This window comes from Heloderma suspectum, chromosome 7 (assembly GCF_057233095.1).
Source record: "Heloderma suspectum isolate Gila_16-S chromosome 7, 16-S_ref, whole genome shotgun sequence".
Classification (NCBI taxonomy): domain Eukaryota; kingdom Metazoa; phylum Chordata; class Lepidosauria; order Squamata; family Helodermatidae; genus Heloderma; species Heloderma suspectum.
In genome coordinates this window covers 4,423,870-4,444,696 of record NC_139464.1, presented here as the reverse complement: position 1 = coordinate 4,444,696, position 20,827 = coordinate 4,423,870, and the positions used below count along the sequence as shown (strand labels likewise).

General features: G+C 53.4%; 1 protein-coding gene across 1 annotated transcript in view; it reads right to left on the bottom strand.

The window, feature by feature from the left end:
* Positions 1-1,262: 1,262 nt before the first annotated feature.
* Positions 1,263-20,827, bottom strand: part of TSPAN33 (tetraspanin 33) — a 31,441-nt gene continuing 11,876 nt past the window's right edge. The window contains exons 3-8 of the mRNA XM_084811677.1: positions 20,408-20,535; positions 15,975-16,049; positions 13,872-13,967; positions 12,329-12,457; positions 4,395-4,556; positions 1,263-3,257 (exon numbers count right to left, since the gene is read on the bottom strand). Coding sequence (XP_084667803.1) covers positions 3,156-3,257; positions 4,395-4,556; positions 12,329-12,457; positions 13,872-13,967; positions 15,975-16,049; positions 20,408-20,535 — 692 coding nt within the window. The 3' untranslated portion in view covers positions 1,263-3,155. The remainder of the gene's footprint in view (positions 3,258-4,394; positions 4,557-12,328; positions 12,458-13,871; positions 13,968-15,974; positions 16,050-20,407; positions 20,536-20,827) is intronic.

Sequence of the window (20,827 nt, the reverse complement as noted above, 5' to 3'; positions counted from 1 at the left end):
CTGAAGCAATACTTTCCGTTTTGAGGGAGGAGTGTATATAAAGACAGTGAGAGAGCCAGTAAGAGCAGAGAGACTGCCACAGCCTGAAATGAGAGCAGAGATGGAAGAGGGAGCAGGAAGAAGCAGCCTAGAAAAGTTTAAGGATAGCTAGGGTAAAGGAACTTGCATTTTGCAAATTTTATTCCCTTTCAATGCCTTCTGTATCACTCAGCTCCATTGTGTAAGTACCTTTAGTTGTAATTTGCTTGCTTTAAATCTACTAGTAAACTGTTGTGGTTAAACCCTGTGTCTAGAGTGTCAGTCACCCCATGTCTACAGCCTAAACTCCATGTTACTAGGAAGGGGAAAATTAAAAGAAGGAAGCTGGGACACTTAAGGAGGCAAGAGATCCTTAAGGAGTTGCTCAAGGGGTCCAGGTCATAAGGGGAACCTTGACAGCTTTCCATAAACAAAAGGTCCCAAAGCCTACAAAACATGAGCAGCCTGTACTCCCCTGACTGTTCAGGCCATCAGAAAGCCTTTGAAAGCTCTTATTTGTATAGCACCATCAGCGACCATGGTGCTTACAGAGTATAAGACAGGTCCCTGCCCATAGCAGCTTACAATCTAAACCAGGGAAAACGAGGAAGGGCTAATCAGGGGAAGAATATGCCAGGCTTCCCCCAAGCTAGTGCCTGCCAGATGTGGAGTATGGGACGAAGAGGAAGACGGTTCCTGGCTGTGTCAGTGAAAGGCAGGTCTGTCCCGCTCCTTTTGCAGGACGGGTCTCCTGCAAAGGAAATGGAATGAACCAAAATCTATTTCTCACGTATAAACACACACACACAGGTGGACCTTCCAGCAAACGTGGATTTGGATAGGCTGTTGCAGTGTCCCAGAAAGGTGAAGGCGAATTTGGGAGGGGCATGACTTTGGACCAAGGTCAAGGACTAGCCATCATACACTGTGTGAGTTTGCCTGCGCATTAGATTTTGTTAGGTATTTTAATAAGCTTCAGGAGTGAAGAATGAACGCTTAGCCCTGACCACCATCTTCCTACAGTGACCTGCTGTTGAACCAGCCCCGGTGGCGGTCGCTTTGTGTTGACTCAGTGCAAGACAGCCGTGTCAGACAGAGAACTATGAATAAAAGGCAGAATCTCTTATCCTCTCCCCCACCCCCCACTTCCAGAGGAACATTCTAGGCAGAATGCCATTCTTTGAACAGATTGAAGCTAACTATATTCCTGAATTGGGATCAATACATTTAGAAAAAACAGCAAGACGGGTCACCCACCGTTCATGTTTATTCCGACATAAATGTCTGGCCATATTGAACAAAACATTTCCACAAAGTATTCTCTCCACTTATTTTTTAAAAACAATTGATACATGGCCCAACCACCCACAATTTTTGTTCAACGTCCAGGTGAAGGAACGGCAAGTCAGGTTTTAAAGCGTCCTGGGTGCCTGGGAAAAGTTTCGAGCAACTTTCCCCAACCTGGTTCCTTCCAGATATGTTGGACTGCAACTCCTAGCAGTGTCAGCCAGCATTGCCAATGGCTGGGGCTCATGGGAATTGCAGTCCAACACATCCAGAGGGCTCCAGGAACAGAAGGCTGTTTTAAAGGGAGGGCTTGTCATGAATTGGCGATATAACAAGGAAGGGGCTAATTTATCCCTTAACATTTGTCAGTCAGCCCCCCAAATCAGCGGTCTTGGATGAGAATTCCCATTTCTGGATGATCATTGCCAAGTAACTTGTCCTCATTGAGTCGGCTTCCCAGAAATCCCCACAGGGCATCGAGCAGCTGGGGGATCATGCAGCGCCGTTTTCCAAATCCTGCATCTCATGAAATACGGCACTCAGAAGAGTTTCTATGGTGCTGAATCCCATGGGGCACAGAGAATGACCGGGGGGGGGGGGGCAAGGAGCTCAGAGGATGGTTCACGAATCCATGTTCAAGTCAGCCTGCTCAGCACTCTCCCAGCCCAGGACGGAAGCCCCAGTTTCACTGGAGGCTGGATTACACTGAAGCCGGGACTATCAGACTTCTCTGAGCTTTCCCCACGGTGTGTGGAGGGTGGCGGACACTGCCGCTGACGAGACAGTTTAAGCCATTTTGGGGTCCTAAGATGACAAATCAAAATGGCGGGCACACACACACAGAGTGAAGATGTAATGATTAACTGAATAATGGACAACTTGCTGCCCTTGAATGGTACCTCAGACTGTGCCAGGAGAGGCCTTGGCCTAAGGGGAGGGCCTCATGGTGGAGGAGTTGGAGGCAGCTTATTATTCTCTTCTTTCCCCCAGATGTGGTGTCCTGGAGTCTTTCCCTCCCCACAAAGACGTTTCCTTTCTCCGCCTATGGAACTGCTGTAGTTCAGAACTCCAGCTGCAGTTTGGGGAGGGGGCCTGGGTTTCAGGTTCTCTGGACATCCCACTGCTATGATCCTGAAATCCTATGGTGCTGCCCTCTCCCTGCTCAGATGCAGACATCACTGCTGTCATGGGACCAAGGGAGGCAGAGGATTCAGTCGCAACAAAGGGCAATCCGCAGCAACCAACCAGCCTCTCTGCTCCTGCCTTTCTCCCCACCACCTCCCAAGGCTGTCTGTTCCCCTGTCCAAGAAGCTCGGGCCATCCGAAGTTTCTCCTGGGTTGTTGTTTTTAAAGAGACATTCCTGATACATTACAGATTCAGAGCGCTGCTGGTGAGGACAGACCCAGGCTGGGGAGGGCTGCCTTCTCCAGGAGCACGGCACGCGAGGCTACCTCGGCGGAGGTGGCCACCTGCAGGCTGCCCCTCCCAATCCCATTTTGCACACCAACAAAGGAGCTGAGAAACACTGCCGGTGCAAGCTTGCCAGCCCCAGTCCTCTCAAACCATCTCTTCCATGGCTTCCGAATCCACCCACAGATGGCAAATGAAAGTGAGACTTGGGCTTCTAACAGCTCCGTTCTCCTGTATGACTGTTTAAAAAGAAAAAAACCCAGATTGGGGGGAGGGGGGCAGAGAGAGCCCACTTTCAAGCTTCCTGCAGGCTCAGCTGGGAGAAGGTCTCTCCTGCTCCTGTGAAGGCCAACGAGGAATCCGCCCAGAAAGTTCCTGGCAGCGGGGGGAGCCCACGCTTGAGCGTGCCCCTCCACTCCTCCATGGGGTGCAAGTCCGTTCAGTACCAGGGGTCGGCTCGGTGTTGCTGGTTGTAGTGCTGGAGCTTAATCTGGTCTCTGATCTGGTTGACGAGAACTTGGGAGAGCAGGATTCCCACCAGCTGTCCAAGGCAAATGGGGGAGGGAAACAGACACGAAAAGCAGAACTGTGAACACAGATCAAAGGCGAGCACATCCTGCAACGGCCTTCACTGGAGTTTTGGGGGGGGGGGCTTGCCAGGCAAAGAGCAAGCCTGGCTCTGCCTTGGGCCAGGTGGAAGCCCTGCCTGGGGGACCGAGGGGGGGTAGGGGCAGATTCCGCCACTGCTGCCACCTTCACTCGGTACTGCTGTGACCGCCACATCTTTCCCCCCTGCTGCCTGGATGGATGGGAATCTCAAATGCGGCTCAACATCCTTGAGAGGCCAGTAGTCCAACGGTGCGATCGTACGAACATTTGCTCATACACAAGGCCCATCGAGCTCAGTGGAGCTTACTTCCAAGTAAATGTAGGCACAACTGCAGCCTAGGCTCCCCTAAAGAGGCATCGTGGTGGAAGCTGGCAGCAGAGGCCCCCGTGGGTGCACCTGACCGGCATCTGGCCCCCCTCTCTGGGCCTGTGTGGGGCCCCGCTACCCTTTTGCCTGGCAAGCAGACGTGCGCCCTTCCATGGCCCGCGGGGTGCTCTTCGCACATGTGCTTTGGGTGCGCGGAGAGCTCCGTGCGATTCTGCTTGCCAGGCCTGGGACTGGGCTGCTGGTGGTGCTGGCTGGCTCATTGCCTCTTGGCCCTGTGGGTGCCTTCTGCCTCCCTTCTCTCTACCTGTCTTTCTCTGTGCCACTCTCTCTGCCTGCCTGCCTGCCACTCCCTCTCTCTCTGTGCCTGCCTGCCTGCCTGTGTGTGTTTGCCTGCCTCTCCCTCCCTCCCTCTCCCTGCCCGTCTCTCTCCCTCCCTCCCTCTCTCACACACACACCCTAAGTATTCCTTTGGGTGCAGCTGCTGCGGGGCTGTGCAGTTTCCTCCCTATAAACCTGCCCAGTTCTAGAAAACAATCAGAAGCTTTCCAGTTCCAGTCCAGCAGCATCCAGGTTTTTTTAAAAGTTTATTTTAGATAACCCGGTCCAAAATAATCTAGGGCAATGGGCCCTCAAGCCCCCTTGGCCAGAGCCTCTGCTGTGGATCCTGCACAGCAGTGGTCCTATTCTTCCTGAATGCGAAGGGGAGGGGCGCTTGTAGGTGCGGGAGGGGAGGGGGGTTACCTGGGGGATGGCCAGGCCAAGCGCCACTCCGCCAAGCAGGAAGAGGTTGCTGTGGATCCAGTTCACCAGCTTGTCAATGCAGCCGTTGGTGTAGATGAACTCCCCAGCCTCCAGGTAGTTGAGGGCCTGCATCCCTTGGCCACACATGGTGTTGATGACCGACTGAGCAGGAAGAAGCACAAGGGCCGTCACACGGGGAAGGATGCCCTGGCAGCCCAGGATCACAGAACGGGCCGAAGGACTCTGGCACGCTGCCCCCGAAATTGAGGGGATGCCCCTTGCGCCCCAAGGCAGCCTGTCCTGCCTCCCTCAGCTTCTCCTGGTACACTTCAACACACGTTTGCCCTCTGCTACTTTCATCTGTGGAGTACTTCTCAGGAGGAACTCTTAGCTCCAGCTGACAGGGGCCCAGGAAGGACAGCACAGCCTGGCCTCATCCATCAGCCAGGGGGTGGGGTGGGGGGCCGAGGTCCACTGGCAGATTATCCCCCCTGCCTCTCAGGAAGAGTATCATGGCAAGGGGGAGACCAGACCATGGGGAGCCCAGACCATCTTGGCCCCATACACGCTTCACCCTTCCCTGCCAGAAAGAACACCCATCAAAACTTCATAGTGCCCAAGTTCGCTTTTTTCCTCCTCCCTCCCAATCCCCTTTCCTTTTGTGTAATTTCTTTTAGATTGTAAGCCTGCAGGCTGGGACAGCCATAGTGCTGGTCTTTGTAAGCAGCTCTGGGAGCCATTTGGCTGAACAGCAAGGTAAAAATGCTTAAAATGAAATAAAATAATAGTTTTTATTGCAACATTTATTATCCTCAAGACGGTTCCTAGAAAGGTATACAATAACAACAACAATAATAAAGACAGTAGAACTTTTAGAGCAAATAAAAGAGTTCCAGAAATAAACAAACAGGACATGAAAGGACGGGACAAATAAAAAGGTTTTTTTTTACCTGGCACCCAACTCGCCCCCCAGCCAAATAAACAGGCAAACCTCCCAAGGAAGGCATTTCAGAATTTTACATTTCCATAATTAAAGTCTTGAGCATGTCCCCGAATTCTATGTGCAGCAGCTCACCCCACGGATGAGGAGACATTTTTCCATGCTCCTCAAACTTCACAAAATAAATGACCAGCCGCTGAGCACAGACAGCTCACAAGGGAAGGGTTTCTATGGGACGGGGACCAATTCAACAAGTGGCACCTAAGTGGTGACTTTGCCACGTGCCCAAGTACCACCTGAGGGCACCATCCCTGGGATGCACTTTAAGGCTTGCCGCCTGCTTGACTATAAGCCATCAGGACCGAGAGTGCAGCCAGTGATAAGGTCTACCAGTGGGGCAAAAGCCGTTTTCCGGATGAATAGCATCCTGGCAGGAGAACCCCGTCGACCTGCAGGCAGCAGGACACGAAGGTCTTGCCAAATCCAGCTAACCATTCAGCCATCCGCATCCTGAAGACCTTGTAGGCCAGGGGGGTTAAGAACATCAGAAGAGCCCTGCTGGATCAGACCCAGGGTCCATCTAGTCCAGCATTCTGTTCACACAGTGGCCAACCAGCTGCCCACAGGAAACCCACAACATGAGTGCAGCACACCCTCCCGCCCATGTTCCCCAGCAACTGGTGTACATAGGCACACTGCTTCCGATACTGGAGGTAACACAGAGCCATCAGGACTAGTAGCCATTGACAGCCTTCTCCTCCAGGAATGTGCCCAATCCCCTTTTAAACCCCTCCAAAGTGGTGGCCAAAACTAGATCTTGTGGAAGTGAATTCCGTAGTTTAACTCTGTGCTGTGTGAGGAAGTCCTTCCTGTTACCTGTCCTGAACCTCCCATGGTTCGGCTTCATGGGATGACCCTGTTGGGTCAGGAACAGAGGAAGCTGCCTTGTACTGGGTCAGAGCATTGGTTCATGTAGCCCAGGATTGTTGACACGGACTGGCAGCGGCTCCCCAGGGGTTCAGGCAGGATTCTTTCCCTGCCCTACCTGGAGAAGCCGGGGATTGAACCTGGGAACGTCTGCATGCGGAGCAGGGGCTCCGCCACACTGAGATATGCCCCCTCCCCATTCTAGTGGCAAGAGAGAGGGTGCCGAACCCCTGGCAGCCCAAGGGCCAAATGCAATTTCAGGGAAGCTCTTGGGCAGCTGCCATCGTTGTGGGTGGGGCCAGAGGCAAATGGGGCAGGGCCAAAGAGACCAGCCTATTTTAGCTCACGGCTCTTACTGCCTCAGAAGAAGAATTGTGCACAGGCCAGACGCCACCACACAACTGGTGGTTGTGGGAAATGGGTGGAGCCAGGGGAAGGAGCACGGCTGTCTGAGGAACCCAGGAGGGCTGGATTCAGCCCACAGGCCTGAGGTTCAACGCCCTGTCGCAGGGGTTACAAGGCCTCAGCTACATCGTTCCTACTTCTAGCATGAAAGTCTGACTGGCTGTTTGAGGACTGGGGACTCATCTGGCCCCCACAGGGAACGCTTGTGGCCGCAGGAACAGCTTGGGCTCAGGGCACATGTCATCTAAGGAGATCTGGACAGGTTCTAACTACCTGCCGCCCCCCCTACACCGCAAACTGATAGGAAGGCGAATTCTCCCTCCCTCCAAACAAGTCGGCACAACACCACCGACTAGTGCAGCTTTGCCCAGCCTGGCGCCCTCCAGATGTGTTCGACTACAACTCCCAGCATCCCCAGCTATGCTGGCTGCGGATGCCGGGACTTGTAGTCCAACACATCTGGAGGGCACCAGGCTGGGCAAGGCTGGTCTAGTATTTATACTGGAGGCTTACCCTTGACCAGCTGGCTAGGGGATGCTGCGAGTTGTAGTCCCAAACATCTGGAGGGTGCCAGATGGGGGGAAGCTGACCTAGACAATGCCAAATGACAGGTTTCCCCACCCAGCAAGGGAGCACTGGCAACGAGGATAGAAGGAAATGCCCAAGAAGGCCCAGGAACCCTTTCTTAGGTAAGGTTGCCACCTTCAGAACAAAGCAGGCCTGCTCCAGTACCTTTTAACAACTGCCTGATAAACAAAAATTAAGCAAGGGAAGCTTTTTCCATCGTGGAGTTTTAGAGGTGAAAGGGTTCCTTGAGGTCATGTAGTCCAATGCCCTGCTCAATGCAGGAATCTTGCAACAACCACAGCATCCCTGACTGACAGCCTCCCAGACTCCGCCTGAAAAGCTCCAGCAAAGGAGAGCTCACTGCCTCCCAGCACCAAGGCAGTCTGCCGCACAGTCAGATAGCTCTCTCCTCAAGTTTCACCGAAATCTGCTTCCCTGCTATTTCTGCCCATTCGGTTCTAAGTCCTGCCCTCTGGAGCGACAGAAGCTTTGGATCTCCATGCCAGGAAACATTTTGCCAGCTAAAAGCCAGCATGTGAATCTGCTGCTATAGGAGTAAGGACACTAAAAAAAGCCAGGGCAACCCTGTTCTCTGAAGTTCTGACGGAACTGTGTTTCTCTCTGACCCTTGGCATTGCCACTAATTTTAGAGAGGTGCCCCAGTGGGCCTAGAGGCACTGGAGGGAAGGGGAACGTGGACAGAAGAGCTCCAGGACAGCAGGGAGATGGAAACATGGAGAGAAGAGCTCCAGGGCAGCAGACAGAGGGGGACACGGAGAGAACAGCTCCAGGGCACCAGAGAGAGGGGGACACGGAGAGAACAGCTCCAGGGCAGCAGAGAGAGGGGGACACGGAGAAGAGCTCCAGGGCAGCAGAGGGAGGGGGACACAGACAGAACAGCTCCAGGGCAGCAGAGAGAGGGGGACACGGAGAGAACAGCTCCAGGGCAGCAGAGAGAGGGGGACACGGAGAGAACAGCTCCAGGGCAGCAGAGAGAGGGGGACACGGAGAGAACAGCTGTAGGGCAGCAGAGAGAGGGGGACACAGAGAGAACAGCTCCAGGGAAGCAGAGAGAGGGGGACACGGAGAGAACAGCTCCAGGGCAGCAGAGAGAGGGGCACACGGAGAGAACAGCTCCAGGGCAGCAGAGAGAGGGGGACACGGAGAAGAGCTCCAGGGCAGCAGAGAGAGGGGGACACAGAGAGAACAGCTCCAGGGCAGCAGAGAGAGGGGGACACGGAGAGAACAGCTCCAGGGCAGCAGAGAGAGGGGGACACGGAGAAGAGCTCCAGGGCAGCAGAGGGAGGGGGACACGGAGAGAAGAGCTCCAGGGCACCAGAGAGAGGGGGACACGGAGAGAACAGCTCCAGGGCACCAGAGAGAGGGGTACACGGAGAGAACAGGTCCAGGGCACCAGAGAGAGGGGGACACGGAGAGAACAGGTCCAGGGCACCAGAGAGAGGGGGACACGGAGAGAACAGCTCCAGGGCAGCAGAGAGAGGGGGACACGGAGAGAACAGCTCCAGGGCACCAGAGAGAGGGGGACACGGAGAGAACAGCTCCAGGGCATCAGAGAGAGGGGGACACGGAGAGAACAGCTCCAGGGCAGCAGAGAGAGGGGGACACGGAGAGAACAGCTCCAGGGAAGCAGAGAGAGGGGGACATGGAGAGAACAGCTCCAGGGCAGCAGAGAGAGGGGGACACGGAGAAGAGCTCCAGGGCAGCAGAGAGAGGGGGACACAGAGAGAACAGCTCCAGGGCAGCAGAGAGAGGGGGACACGGAGAGAACAGCTCCAGGGCAGCAGAGAGAGGGGGACACGGAGAGAACAGCTCCAGGGCAGCAGAGAGAGGGGGACACGGAGAACAGCTCCAGGGCAGCAGATAGAGGGGGACACGGAGAGAACAGCTCCAGGGCACCAGAGAGAGGGGGACACGGAGAACAGCTCCAGGGCAGCAGAGAGAGGGGGACACGGAGAGAACAGCTCCAGGGCAGCAGAGAGAGGGGGACACGGAGAGAACAGCTCCAGGGCACCAGAGAGAGGGGGACACGGAGAGAACAGCTCCAGGGCAGCAGAGAGAGGGGGACACGGAGAGAACAGCTCCAGGGCACCAGAGAGAGGGGGACACGGAGAGAACAGCTCCAGGGCAGCAGATAGAGGGGGACACGGAGAGAACAGCTCCAGGGCAGCAGAGAGAGGGGGATACGGAGAGAACAGCTCCAGGGCAGCAGAGAGAGGGGGACACGGAGAGAACAGCTCCAGGGCAGCAGAGAGAGGGGGACACGGAGAGAACAGCTCCAGGGCAGCAGAGAGAGGGGGACACGGAGAGAACAGCTCCAGGGCAGCAGAGAGAGGGGGACACGGAGAGAACAGCTCCAGGGCAGCAGAGAGAGGGGGACACGGAGAGAACAGCTCCAGGGCAGCAGAGAGAGGGGGACACGGAGAACAGCTCCAGGGCAGCAGATAGAGGGGGACACGGAGAGAACAGCTCCAGGGCAGCAGAGAGAGGGGGACACGGAGAGAACAGGTCCAGGGCAGCAGAGAGAGGGGGACACGGAGAGAACAGCTCCAGGGCAGCACAGAGAGGGGGACACGGAGAGAACAGCTCCAGGGCACCAGAGAGAGGGGGACACGGAGAGAACAGCTCCAGGGCAGCAGAGAGAGGGGGACACGGAGAGAACAGCTCCAGGGCAGCAGAGAGAGGGGGACACGGAGAACAGCTCCAGGGCAGCAGATAGAGGGGGACACGGAGAGAACAGGTCCAGGGCAGCAGAGAGAGGGGGACACGGAGAGAACAGCTCCAGGGCAGCAGAGAGAGGGGGACATGGAGAAGAGCTCCAGGGCAGCAGAGAGAGGGGGACATGGAGAGAACAGCTCCACGGCAGCAGAGAGAGGGGGACATGGAGAGAACAGCTCCAGGGCAGCAGAGAGAGGGGGACAAGGAGAAGAGCTCCAGGGAAGCAGAGGGAGGGGGACACAGAGAGAACAGCTCCAGGGCAGCAGAGAGAGGGGGACACGGAGAGAACAGCTCCAGGGCAGCAGAGAGAGGGGGACACGGAGAGAAGAGCTCCAGGGAAGCAGAGAGAGGGGGCACGGAGAGAACAGCTCCAGGGCAGCAGCGAGAGGGGGACACGGAGAGAACAGCTCCAGGGCAGCAGAGAGAGGGGGACATGGAGAGAACAGCTCCAGGGCAGCAGAGAGAGGGCGACACGGAGAGAACAGCTCCAGGGCAGCAGAGAGAGGGGGACACGGAGAGAACAGCTCCAGGGAAGCAGAGAGAGGGGGACACGGAGAACAGCTCCAGGGAAGCAGAGAGAGGGGGACACGGAGAAGAGCTCCAGGGCAGCAGAGAGAGGGGGACACGGAGAGAACAGCTCCAGGGCACCAGAGAGAGGGGGACACGGACAGAACAGCTCCAGGGCACCAGAGAGAGGGGGACACAGAGAGAACAGCTCCAGGGCAGCAGAGAGAGGGGGACACGGAGAGAACAGCTCCAGGGCAGCAGAGAGAGGGGGACACGGAGGGAACAGCTCCAGGGCAGCAGAGAGAGGGGGACACGGAGAGAACAGCTCCAGGGCAGCACAGAGAGGGGGACACGGAGAGAACAGCTCCAGGGCACCAGAGAGAGGGGGACACGGAGAGAACAGCTCCAGGGCAGCAGAGAGAGGGGGACACGGAGAAGAGCTCCAGGGCAGCAGAGAGAGGGGGACACAGAGAGAACAGCTCCAGGGCAGCAGAGAGAGGGGGACACGGAGAGAACAGCTCCAGGGCAGCAGAGAGAGGGGGACACGGAGAGAACAGCTCCAGGGCACCAGAGAGAGGGGGACACGGAGAACAGCTCCAGGGCAGCAGATAGAGGGGGACACGGAGAGAACAGCTCCAGGGCACCAGAGAGAGGGGGACACGGAGAACAGCTCCAGGGCAGCAGAGAGAGGGGGACACGGAGAGAACAGCTCCAGGGCAGCAGAGAGAGGGGGACACGGAGAGAACAGCTCCAGGGCAGCAGAGAGAGGGGGACACGGAGAGAACAGCTCCAGGGCAGCAGAGAGAGGGGGACACGGAGAGAACAGCTCCAGGGCACCAGAGAGAGGGGGACACGGAGAGAACAGCTCCAGGGCACCAGAGAGAGGGGGACACGGAGAGAACAGCTCCAGGGCAGCAGATAGAGGGGGACACGGAGAGAACAGCTCTAGGGCAGCAGAGAGAGGGGGACACGGAGAGAAGAGCTCCAGGGCAGCAGAGAGAGGGGGACACGGAGAGAAGAGCTCCAGGGCAGCAGAGAGAGGGGGACACGGAGAGAACAGCTCCAGGGCAGCAGAGAGAGGGGGACACGGAGAGAACAGCTCCAGGGCAGCAGAGAGAGGGGGACACGGAGAAGAGCTCCAGGGCAGCAGACAGAGGGGGACACGGAGAGAACAGCTCCACGGCAGCAGAGAGAGGGGGACATGGAGAGAACAGCTCCAGGGAAGCAGAGGGAGGGGGACACGGAGAGAACAGCTCCAGGGCAGCAGAGAGAGGGGGACACGGAGAGAAGAGCTCCAGGGCAGCAGAGAGAGGGGGACACGGAGAGAAGAGCTCCAGGGCAGCAGAGAGAGGGGGACACAGAGAGAACAGCTCCAGGGCAGCAGAGAGAGGGGGACACGGAGAGAACAGCTCCAGGGCAGCAGAGAGAGGGGGACACGGAGAAGAGCTCCAGGGCAGCAGAGGGAGGGGGACACAGAGAGAACAGCTCCAGGGCAGCAGAGAGAGGGGCACACGGAGAGAACAGCTCCAGGGCAGCAGAGAGAGGGGAACACGGAGAGAAGAGCTCCAAGAGAGAACTGAGGGGAACACAGAGAGAAGAGCTTCAGGGCAGCAGGCACAGCCAAAGCAACATACGGAGCTGCCTTACACCTAGTCAAATCATGGGTCCATGCAGCTCAGTATTGCCTCCACACTCACTGGGAGTGGCTCTTTGGGGTTTCAGACAGGTGTCATTCCCAGCCCTTCCTAGATATGCTGGGGCTTGAACCTGGGTCCTTCTGCATGCAAAGCAGGGATCTCCCGCTCAGCTACTGCCCTTCCACAAAGGTAGCAGCGCCTCCCGCTTCGCTTACCTGGTCGTCAGCTTGCAGGCAACAGGAATAAGGCACAGAGCAGCGTTCCCGGCTGGGGTTGTGCGCTGTACAATTGAAGTACATGTTTTGGGACCAATCTTTATAGGAGATGCCCCCACAGCAGCTGAACTGCAACGAAGGGAGGGAGGGAGGGAGGGAGGGAGAGAGAGAGAGAGAGAGAGAGAGAAATGTGTCTTAAGGCCAGGGTGCTGAACCTATCTTAGCCTGAAGGCAGCATTCTATTTCAGAGACGCTTGGGGGCCACATTCCAAAGGCAGGCAAGGCCAAAGACAAAGGAAGGGCCAAAATACCAGCATACTGAAGCTTGAAGCAAGGGTGGGCATAAAGCAAACATTTTGCACTTCAGCTCCCGGAATTCCTGACCATGTTGGCAGGGGCTTCTGGGAGCTGAAGTCAAAAACATCTGGAGATCTATCGTCTGTCCACCTCTGGCTCAAAGCTCTTATGGCCAATAAGTTAGGAGAAGCATTTCAACCTTTTAGAATGGGGGGGGTGAACTGCACAAAAGCCAGGAAACCACCAAATGATGGGTGGTTGAGGCCAAGGGGGTGGGGCCAAAGGGGGCGTGGCTATCTGGGGACCCCAGCCAGGCCAGATTTGGCCCAGAGACTAGATGTTAAACACCCCAAATCTCAAAGGACAAAGAGCCTGGCACTGTAGGGCAGATTCCTCTTCCTATAGCCGATTTGGAGCTTGCAGAACTGCTCTTCAGGTTGCCCAACCAATGTCCTGAAAGCCCACATCTGTGCACTTACCTGCATTTAGCTCCCTCACAGAGGACCACCTTCGGGACGCTCTCAATGAGCATTCTAGCTGTGGAAGGGAGACCGATGGGGCTGGGGATGCAGCCTGCCCCCATTCCCTCCCCAAAATACATGGCTGCCAGTGTGCGCAATTGCCCCCTGGCCTGCCTGAAGGGCTACTTTGCTTTGCAAAGACCAACAGGAGCCCTTGGGACCCGAGAGCCATTCATCCAGGAAGATGAATCTGCAACTGAAGGGTACGGCCAGTAGGTTGCTATAGGCCAGACTTTGCCAACCTGGTGGCCTCTGGCTGGGAATTGTGGGAGTTGCGGTCCAACACATCTGGAGGCCATCAGGCTGCCAAAAAGGAAACACTAGTAGTCAATATGGAAAAGCACGGATGGACATATTAAGCGGTTTTCTATCGAGACAGACCATCGTTCTATCCAGTCTACTGTTGCCTGTTCCGACTGGCAATGGCTTTCCAAGGCTTCTCCTGGCCCTGCTGTGGGGTCTGCTGTGTGGGGGTGCCCTGCCTCCCTATAAATTCTGGGGGTGTCCCCCAGGGAAACAAAGCTTGTCATATGGGAGCCACCCAAGGCTTTATTTTTTTTAGAGACAGGTCTGGCCCTGAAGCCCAGCTCTTTGGACTAGGACCCTGGAACAGGAGGTGTGTTGACCCCTGGCCTAGCATCTGGCCCTGTGCAGAGTGCACACCCACCGACTCCCAGATGTCTGAAACCAGGGGAAGGCTTCACGTTTAAAGCCGCCAAGCCTACCTCCTTCTGGCCAAAATCGATGAGGTTCTGGAGATCCAAATCATCGCGGTAATGCACGATGGCATTGTTGACGATTGCGCTCACCTTCCCGCGTGCCTGGAGGAAGGAGAGCGGGGGCGTTTGAGCCCAAAGTGTTGATTACACAGATTGAACGGGGGGGGGGGGATGTGAGACAGGAAAAAAGAGTGCAATGAAGATGGGAAGCCAGTGAACAAGTGCTCTCCCCGCTCTGTCCCCCCACCCCCAGTCTCGCCCCTTGTGCAAAAGGGGCCTCAGTTCCACATCCCAGCAAGGACTTTGCCTAAGAACATAGTCTCTGCTCCACTCCAGAAGATAGGTCGTAGCAATAAAACCTCTGAGGACATGCCGAGCAAATCCCCCCTCCCCATTTGGTAAATGTTTTTATTGTAGAATTTTATTGTTTTAAATTGTTTTTATTGTATGTTGTACATTGCCCAGAGTGGCTGGGTGACCAGCCAGATGGGCGATTAATAAATTTAATAATAAATAAAATAAATAAAAATGTTCACCCTCCGTTTATTTTAAAAAACAAAAGCCAGACATCATATTTTTCTTGCAGCCCAACCCCCAGACCGATGTACCTAAGAGCAAATCCCATTGATTCCTCTATTAAATTCATCTCCAAGTGAGCTATGTAGGACAGGGATTGTAGGGTGGCAAGTGAGAGAGACGATTACTTTCATTCTCCCTTTGTCCCCCCCACCCCCCCTTTTAAGGGCTCACAATAGTCAGATCAATAATTTCGAAGGGATCGTGAGGGTGCTGGTCATCTAAATGAAAAAGGAAAATGAGGGTTTACAGGAACGCATACAAATCTTTCCACTTCCAGGGAGATGAATTCTGTGAGCCGGTCCCCAGTTCGAACATGGATCAGTCCTAAGCATCACAGTCACATATTTGGTTGAATGTCGAAAATATTTAATCTTTCAAGGGGGGAAAAATGAGCTGATTGACAAATATAGGATTTCTACTAATCCAGGGAGAGTTTAGACTCTATGGGAGGGGAGGACGGGTAGATGAGGTTACCAGGTTCCCTGTGTGGCTCAATTCTCAAAAGTAGTTGATGAGGCAATAACACTTTATCTGAACCAAGACAGTCTTCAGGTGCTGGTTCTTATGGCTAAATGCTTCTCTGTACAATGTACAATTTTCATTAAAATATTCCCCGCATGTAGAACTAGCATGTCAGGGAGGTGTTCTAACCTAGACACCCTGACACAGTAGCTTTCTATGTGCGAGGTCTTTTATTTTTGTATGTGTGAGGATGTACTTGGCTTTTTTGTACCCCTTAGTGGAGGTAAAGTCCATGAACAGATGTAATGCAAAGAGAACTAGGACTAAGCGGGGGTCCTATAAGCCATTACCCACCCACCCCTTTCTTCCCTGCATCCAGACCTTGTTGCTTGCGCCTGCTCTTTTAGAGCAAGGGTGCAGAGCTTCTTTCAGCCTGCAGGCCAAATCCATTTGGAGATGCTCTTGGGGATTCTGTTCCAGTGGTGGGCGGAGTCAAAGGCAAAAGGGGTGGGGCCAAATATGCCAGCATATTTTAATTTAAAACTCTCACTGCCAGTAACTAAGTCTTAGGAGATGCATTTCAACCTTTGGGACTCCCAAAGTGCTGGATTTAGCTCCTGGGCCTGAGGTTCCGCACCCGTTTTAGAGCAGAGGTGCAGAATCTCGGGCCTGGGAGTCAAATCCGGCACTCTGGGGTTCCTCAGATGGCCACACCCCTTTCCCCACCCCCATTTCTGTCAACCACTGCTTGTTTGGTGGTTTCCCAGCTTTTGTGTAGTTTTCTCCCCGTTCTAAAAGGTTGAAATACCTTTACTGGCAGTTACAGCTTCCAGCTAAAATGCGCTGGCGTTTTGGGCCCACCTGTTTTGCCTTTGGCCCCGCCCACCACTGGAATGCGGCCCCTGAGAGCTTCTCCAGAACGGAATCCGGCCCTTGGGCTGAGGGAGGTTCAGCACCCCTGTGCTAGAGTATCCTCTTGCCCCTTCTGGCGTCTGGCCTGGCCCCTTGGGACACTGCTCCGCTCCCACCCACCGAGAACGCTCACCAGTGTAGCTATTGCGCACCGACCTTATCGGAGAAGACGAAGCCCAGGACACCAGCCGCCAGCTGTAGCAGGAAGATGGCCGTCAGGCAGACTGAGAACTGCGGGAGAAGAGAATCCCATCAAGCAGAAGGCCACAGAACCAGCCAGAGGCAGCCACGGTTAATCCCTGCCACAGAAGCCCGTGCCCATCGATCAAAACGCCTCTTCGCCCACGCCTGGTTCGTTCTGGTATACCACCAATGGGACTGAGAGGCAATGGCATTTTTTTTTTAAAGCAAAGCTGGCAAGGCGCCTGGCACATTGCTATGCAGAGTCCAAATGTACACCAGGAAAAACAAAGACCCGTTCCCAAGACCATCCATGGGTGATATGACCATCTTTCTTACAATTTATCACATATAAAAGCACCCTCCCACTAAAGCTTGCCCACCAATGGTTTGGAAATATCTCTTGTCATGTTGAATAGGAGATTCTAGCATGCTGGCATCGTGGTTACAGTTTCAGACTAGGATTCAGGAGGAAAGGAAAAAGGAAAGGTTCCTCCTGTGCAAGCACCGGGTCATTACTGACCCCTGGAGGGACGCCACTTGCCCTGGCATTTTCATGGCAGACTATAGCGGGGTGGTTTGCCATTGTCTTCCCCAGTCGTGGCCACCTTCCCCCAGCAAGCTGGGTACTCATTTTACCGACCTCGGAAGGATGGAAGGCTGAGTTGACCTGAGCCAGCTACCTGAGACCCAGCTTCCGCTGGGATCAAACTCAGGTCAACTCAGACAGGAAGCTCAGTGGGTGACCTTGGGCCAGTCACTCATTCTCTCTCTCTCTCTCGTTCACTCAGCCTAGCCACAGAGGCCTTCCGGGAAATGAGTGTTTTGTGACCGGCCATGTCACCCCCCGCCCCCATGGCAGCCATTTTATGAATGGGCAAGCCACCTGTGGCAGTCATTTTGAGAGTGCCCATGACGGTCTCTCAAAATTCCAAGTGTGCCCACTGATCCACACACACAGGCCCCCACCTATCCTCTCAGGGTTGTGGCATGTATAACATGGGGTTAGTGAACCACGTATGCCTCCTTCAGAAAGGCTGACATAAATCAAGCAAGCAAGCAAACGTCATGGCTGAGTGGGAATTTGAACCCAGGTCTCCCCACTTCTAGTCCAGTGCTCTAACCCAGCCTTCCCCAACTTGGTGTCCTCCAGATGTGTCAGGTCTACACCACCCATCTTGGCTGAGGATGACGGGAGTTGTAGTCCAACACATCTGGAGCGGGCCAGGTGGGGGGATGGTGCTCTGACTGCTACAGCACAGCAGCTCCTCTTGCTACACTAATTTAACAACCAAAGAGGGACAATCCCACTCCGTAGTGTGGGAGATGGCCCCACTTGAAACCAAGTCCAAAATCAATGGAATATTTTCATTTCATTTCATTTATTACATTTCTACACCGCCCAACAGCCAAATCTCTCTGGACGGTTTACAAAGATTAAAAACATTAAAAATACAATTATACACAGTATAAAAACCATTTACATAACTGTTTACATACAAACATATAAACAGACAGCACAGAGACACTCATATATCTGTAAAGAATTTTAAACAATAAACAAGTGGTTACTCGTGAACACAGTTGAAGAAAAATCAAATCTGCTGAAAGATTTGACATAAGCGCGATTATTGAAACATTCAAAGTGTTACATCTTTTATCTTTACAAAACTTCCTTAAATGCAACGGTGTTGGTGTAAACTCCCGGGTGGCCACTGGAACGTCCTTGCTCTGGTCCACCCATGACTTGAGTCTTCAGGTGAGTCTTGCTGGTGAGCGCACGCGCCTCGCGCCAACGGAGAGCTGTCCACGGCAGAAGACAGGCGTAAGCGGATAGGCGCCAGCTCGGTTCAGAGTCGGTCTCTGGCCCTTGTTGATACTACTGGCAAAGGCCAGACGAATGGGGAACTGGCAGTGCTTGAACTGGAGGCCAGACTTTGCTGTTGCCAAAAGGCCGATGGGTCGCCTGCGTACGCAGGCTTGCTGAGGTGGGCGCAGCAGCATCCAGGCGGGGGGCAAAGCTTCTTCTCTCGGGGCTGGAGGGGTAGAATTAGTGTGGCAGCATGAGACATGCAGCCCGCCTGCTGGCTAGAGTTACTGGTAAGTGTTTGACATCTAGGCCTGTTAGCAATGTGTGGAATGAATATATATAAATATAAAAATAAATATATAAATATGTTATCTTGTTAAACAGCTAGAGATTTTATTTCTCAGCAATAACTAAACTTTTAACAGTAGGTGCCTCTTAATCCCTTCATGATTTGTTTACAGGCCGTATGTTACTGGCATATCACTGTACTTGGGCCCTGCACCTGTGTTTATAATGGTGTACAGAGAGCTTTTCGTGTTCATATTTCATTTTGCTCCAATCTACAATTAATTATGTTTGTTTAATTATATTTGACCTTTCTGATATTAAAAATAAAACTTTATAGTACATTGTTAAGATAGCCTAATTCTTAAAAAAAAAAAGAAGAAGCTTTGTGGACATACATAAACTCCTGACTTTGAATTATAGTGAAACCTGTTGTTGTTCGTGGAATCTGTGCATCAAGAGCTTTCCAATGAAGTGTGTTTTATGAGAATCAGTCAATGGGAAGACAGTCAAAACAGGTGAGCAACCAACTCCTGACTTTGAATTATAGATACATAAGATTTTTGAAGGGGGCAGGGAGCTTCGTGGGTGCTGTTGGAGGTCCCGTGGGCACAGCGGCGCCTGCAGGTGCCACTTTGGGGACCCCTGTACTAAATCTACACTTCAAATCTCATAAATTAAAATTAATGGCCCTGTCACACTCCCAGGCACTGACTTGCCTACCACTCAAACAGGGGCATTCCTTTCAGTTTTTCATCTCATGAAAATGGCTCTGTCCAGCCTAACTGCTTCTGGAAAGCTCTGGGCTTCCAGTTTCTGTTTCTCTCACTGAAGCCACATATGTAAAGGCGGGCTGGGTTGGAGCGTTGTTGCTCTGTGCTTATGTGGAGGTGGAACTGGGTCAAGCAAGGCAGAGGAGTTAGATAAGACAGAAAGAGAATTCAGCAAGAGGGATAAAAATAGATTTTTAATAAAGGAATATCAGATTTTTAACCTTTAAAACTTTTTTATTTTAAAAACATAAATACTAAGCTTCTCTTACATAATAACTAAGTTAACATTAAATAATACCAATATCAGCATGTTAACTGTTCAGTTCATTTCTAAACTGAATCAAAGCCTCTGCCAGGCACACGGAATTAAAGGAGGCTTTATTACATAAATGAAGAATCTGACCATTTCTCAAATACGAATATTTACACTCGACCCACACGCAGGCGTACCCTTTCCACCTGATTACAACAAACTGCTCTAGTCTGCCCAGCAACCGCCGAAGCTTGCTTCAACCTATCAGTCAAGGAAATTTCCATAACGGGAAATGCCTTATACAGAACCCACAAATCTCGCTCAGCACTGACCCTGGCTGGCAGTGGATCTGCACAATGTCCCAGAAGAAAAACACCTTTCCCAGCCCAGCAATTCACCGTTCTTTAACTGGAGATCAACTGAATAAGCGAGCCCAAGAGAGAGACTGACGGGGTCTTGATCATACTTGTCTCATTTTCAAAATGTAAGCACAGCACGTTGGAAGCCAATATGCACTCCTGCAGCAGGCGACAGATTCACCATTTCCGGCACCAGATTCCCAAAGAGAATAATGCACAGCCAATGCACAGTTACAAACCGCGCTGGATCCCGGTTTTGGGCGGCCCTCGGGCCAGATGCTCTCAATTGGCCCCCTCCTTCAGGGAGTCTACCTTCTCACTGCCCTTGTCCCCAGCGGCTGCCGCTCCGCGGTATCTCCTGCTCCTCCTTCTCACCCCCACAGCTGTCTGGGCCAGAGCGAGAGGCAGGTGAACAAGCAGGTGGAATGGGGAAGAGGAGGGGCAACTCCAAGGGCTCTTGTCAGTGGCCCCCTGCTGGGGTGTGGGCCCTCGGCAGGTGCCCAACCATGCCTACCCTTGACACTGGCCCTGGTTCCAACCTGTACTCCCCCCAACCTTGCATCCTCTCTTATTCCATTCCAAACTATAAACTGTTTCCAAGCTGTTTATCTGTCCTTTCCCATTAGCTGGAAGGTGTCAGCTTCTGAATTCTGATAGGTGTTGCATCCCAAGGCTGGGGGGAGATTCCCAGCTATCAAGAAACATTAACTTTATTTTGTTACATCCCTGACCCTCATAGGACACTTTAGGAAAAACCATTGCAGAGGACCTCACTCATCGTAACCAAGACCGACAAAAGCATATGCTTCCAAGGCTAGAAACTGGTTCCCTTACAAGGATGGCCATGCTGTGGCAAGTATCAGGGCTACCTTGCCCTTCCCCTCCCCAGATTTTCTCCTGGGAATGGGATGAAGCCCAGGGGCCCTCACCGTCTGCAACAAACAGATGTTCTCACGCAGGGAGCCAATGCAGCCACAGAAAGTGATGAAAAACATCAGGATACCAACTACGATCAGCAGGATGGCAGGGTCCACAGCAAGGCACGCCACAGCCGCCTCTGAAAGCAGAAAGGAAATCAGAGAGGAAGCCATGAAAACATGTGCACCCACGTTGGCTGCATTGCAACAGCATCTTCCCGCTGACTAAGGTTGTCATCCTGATCCTTCCTTCGCCCAACAACAGGGGTTCATGCGCCCTTTCCCATAAACATACTGGGATGTCCATAGCAACATTTGCTGGTTGAGTTTCCTCTTGAAGCCAGAGCACTGGAGGTTAATGAATCCTCAGGAATAATATATATTTCCAAGCACGGCAAGTATTTCAGGGGCACAGCATGGGGAGGCATTTCA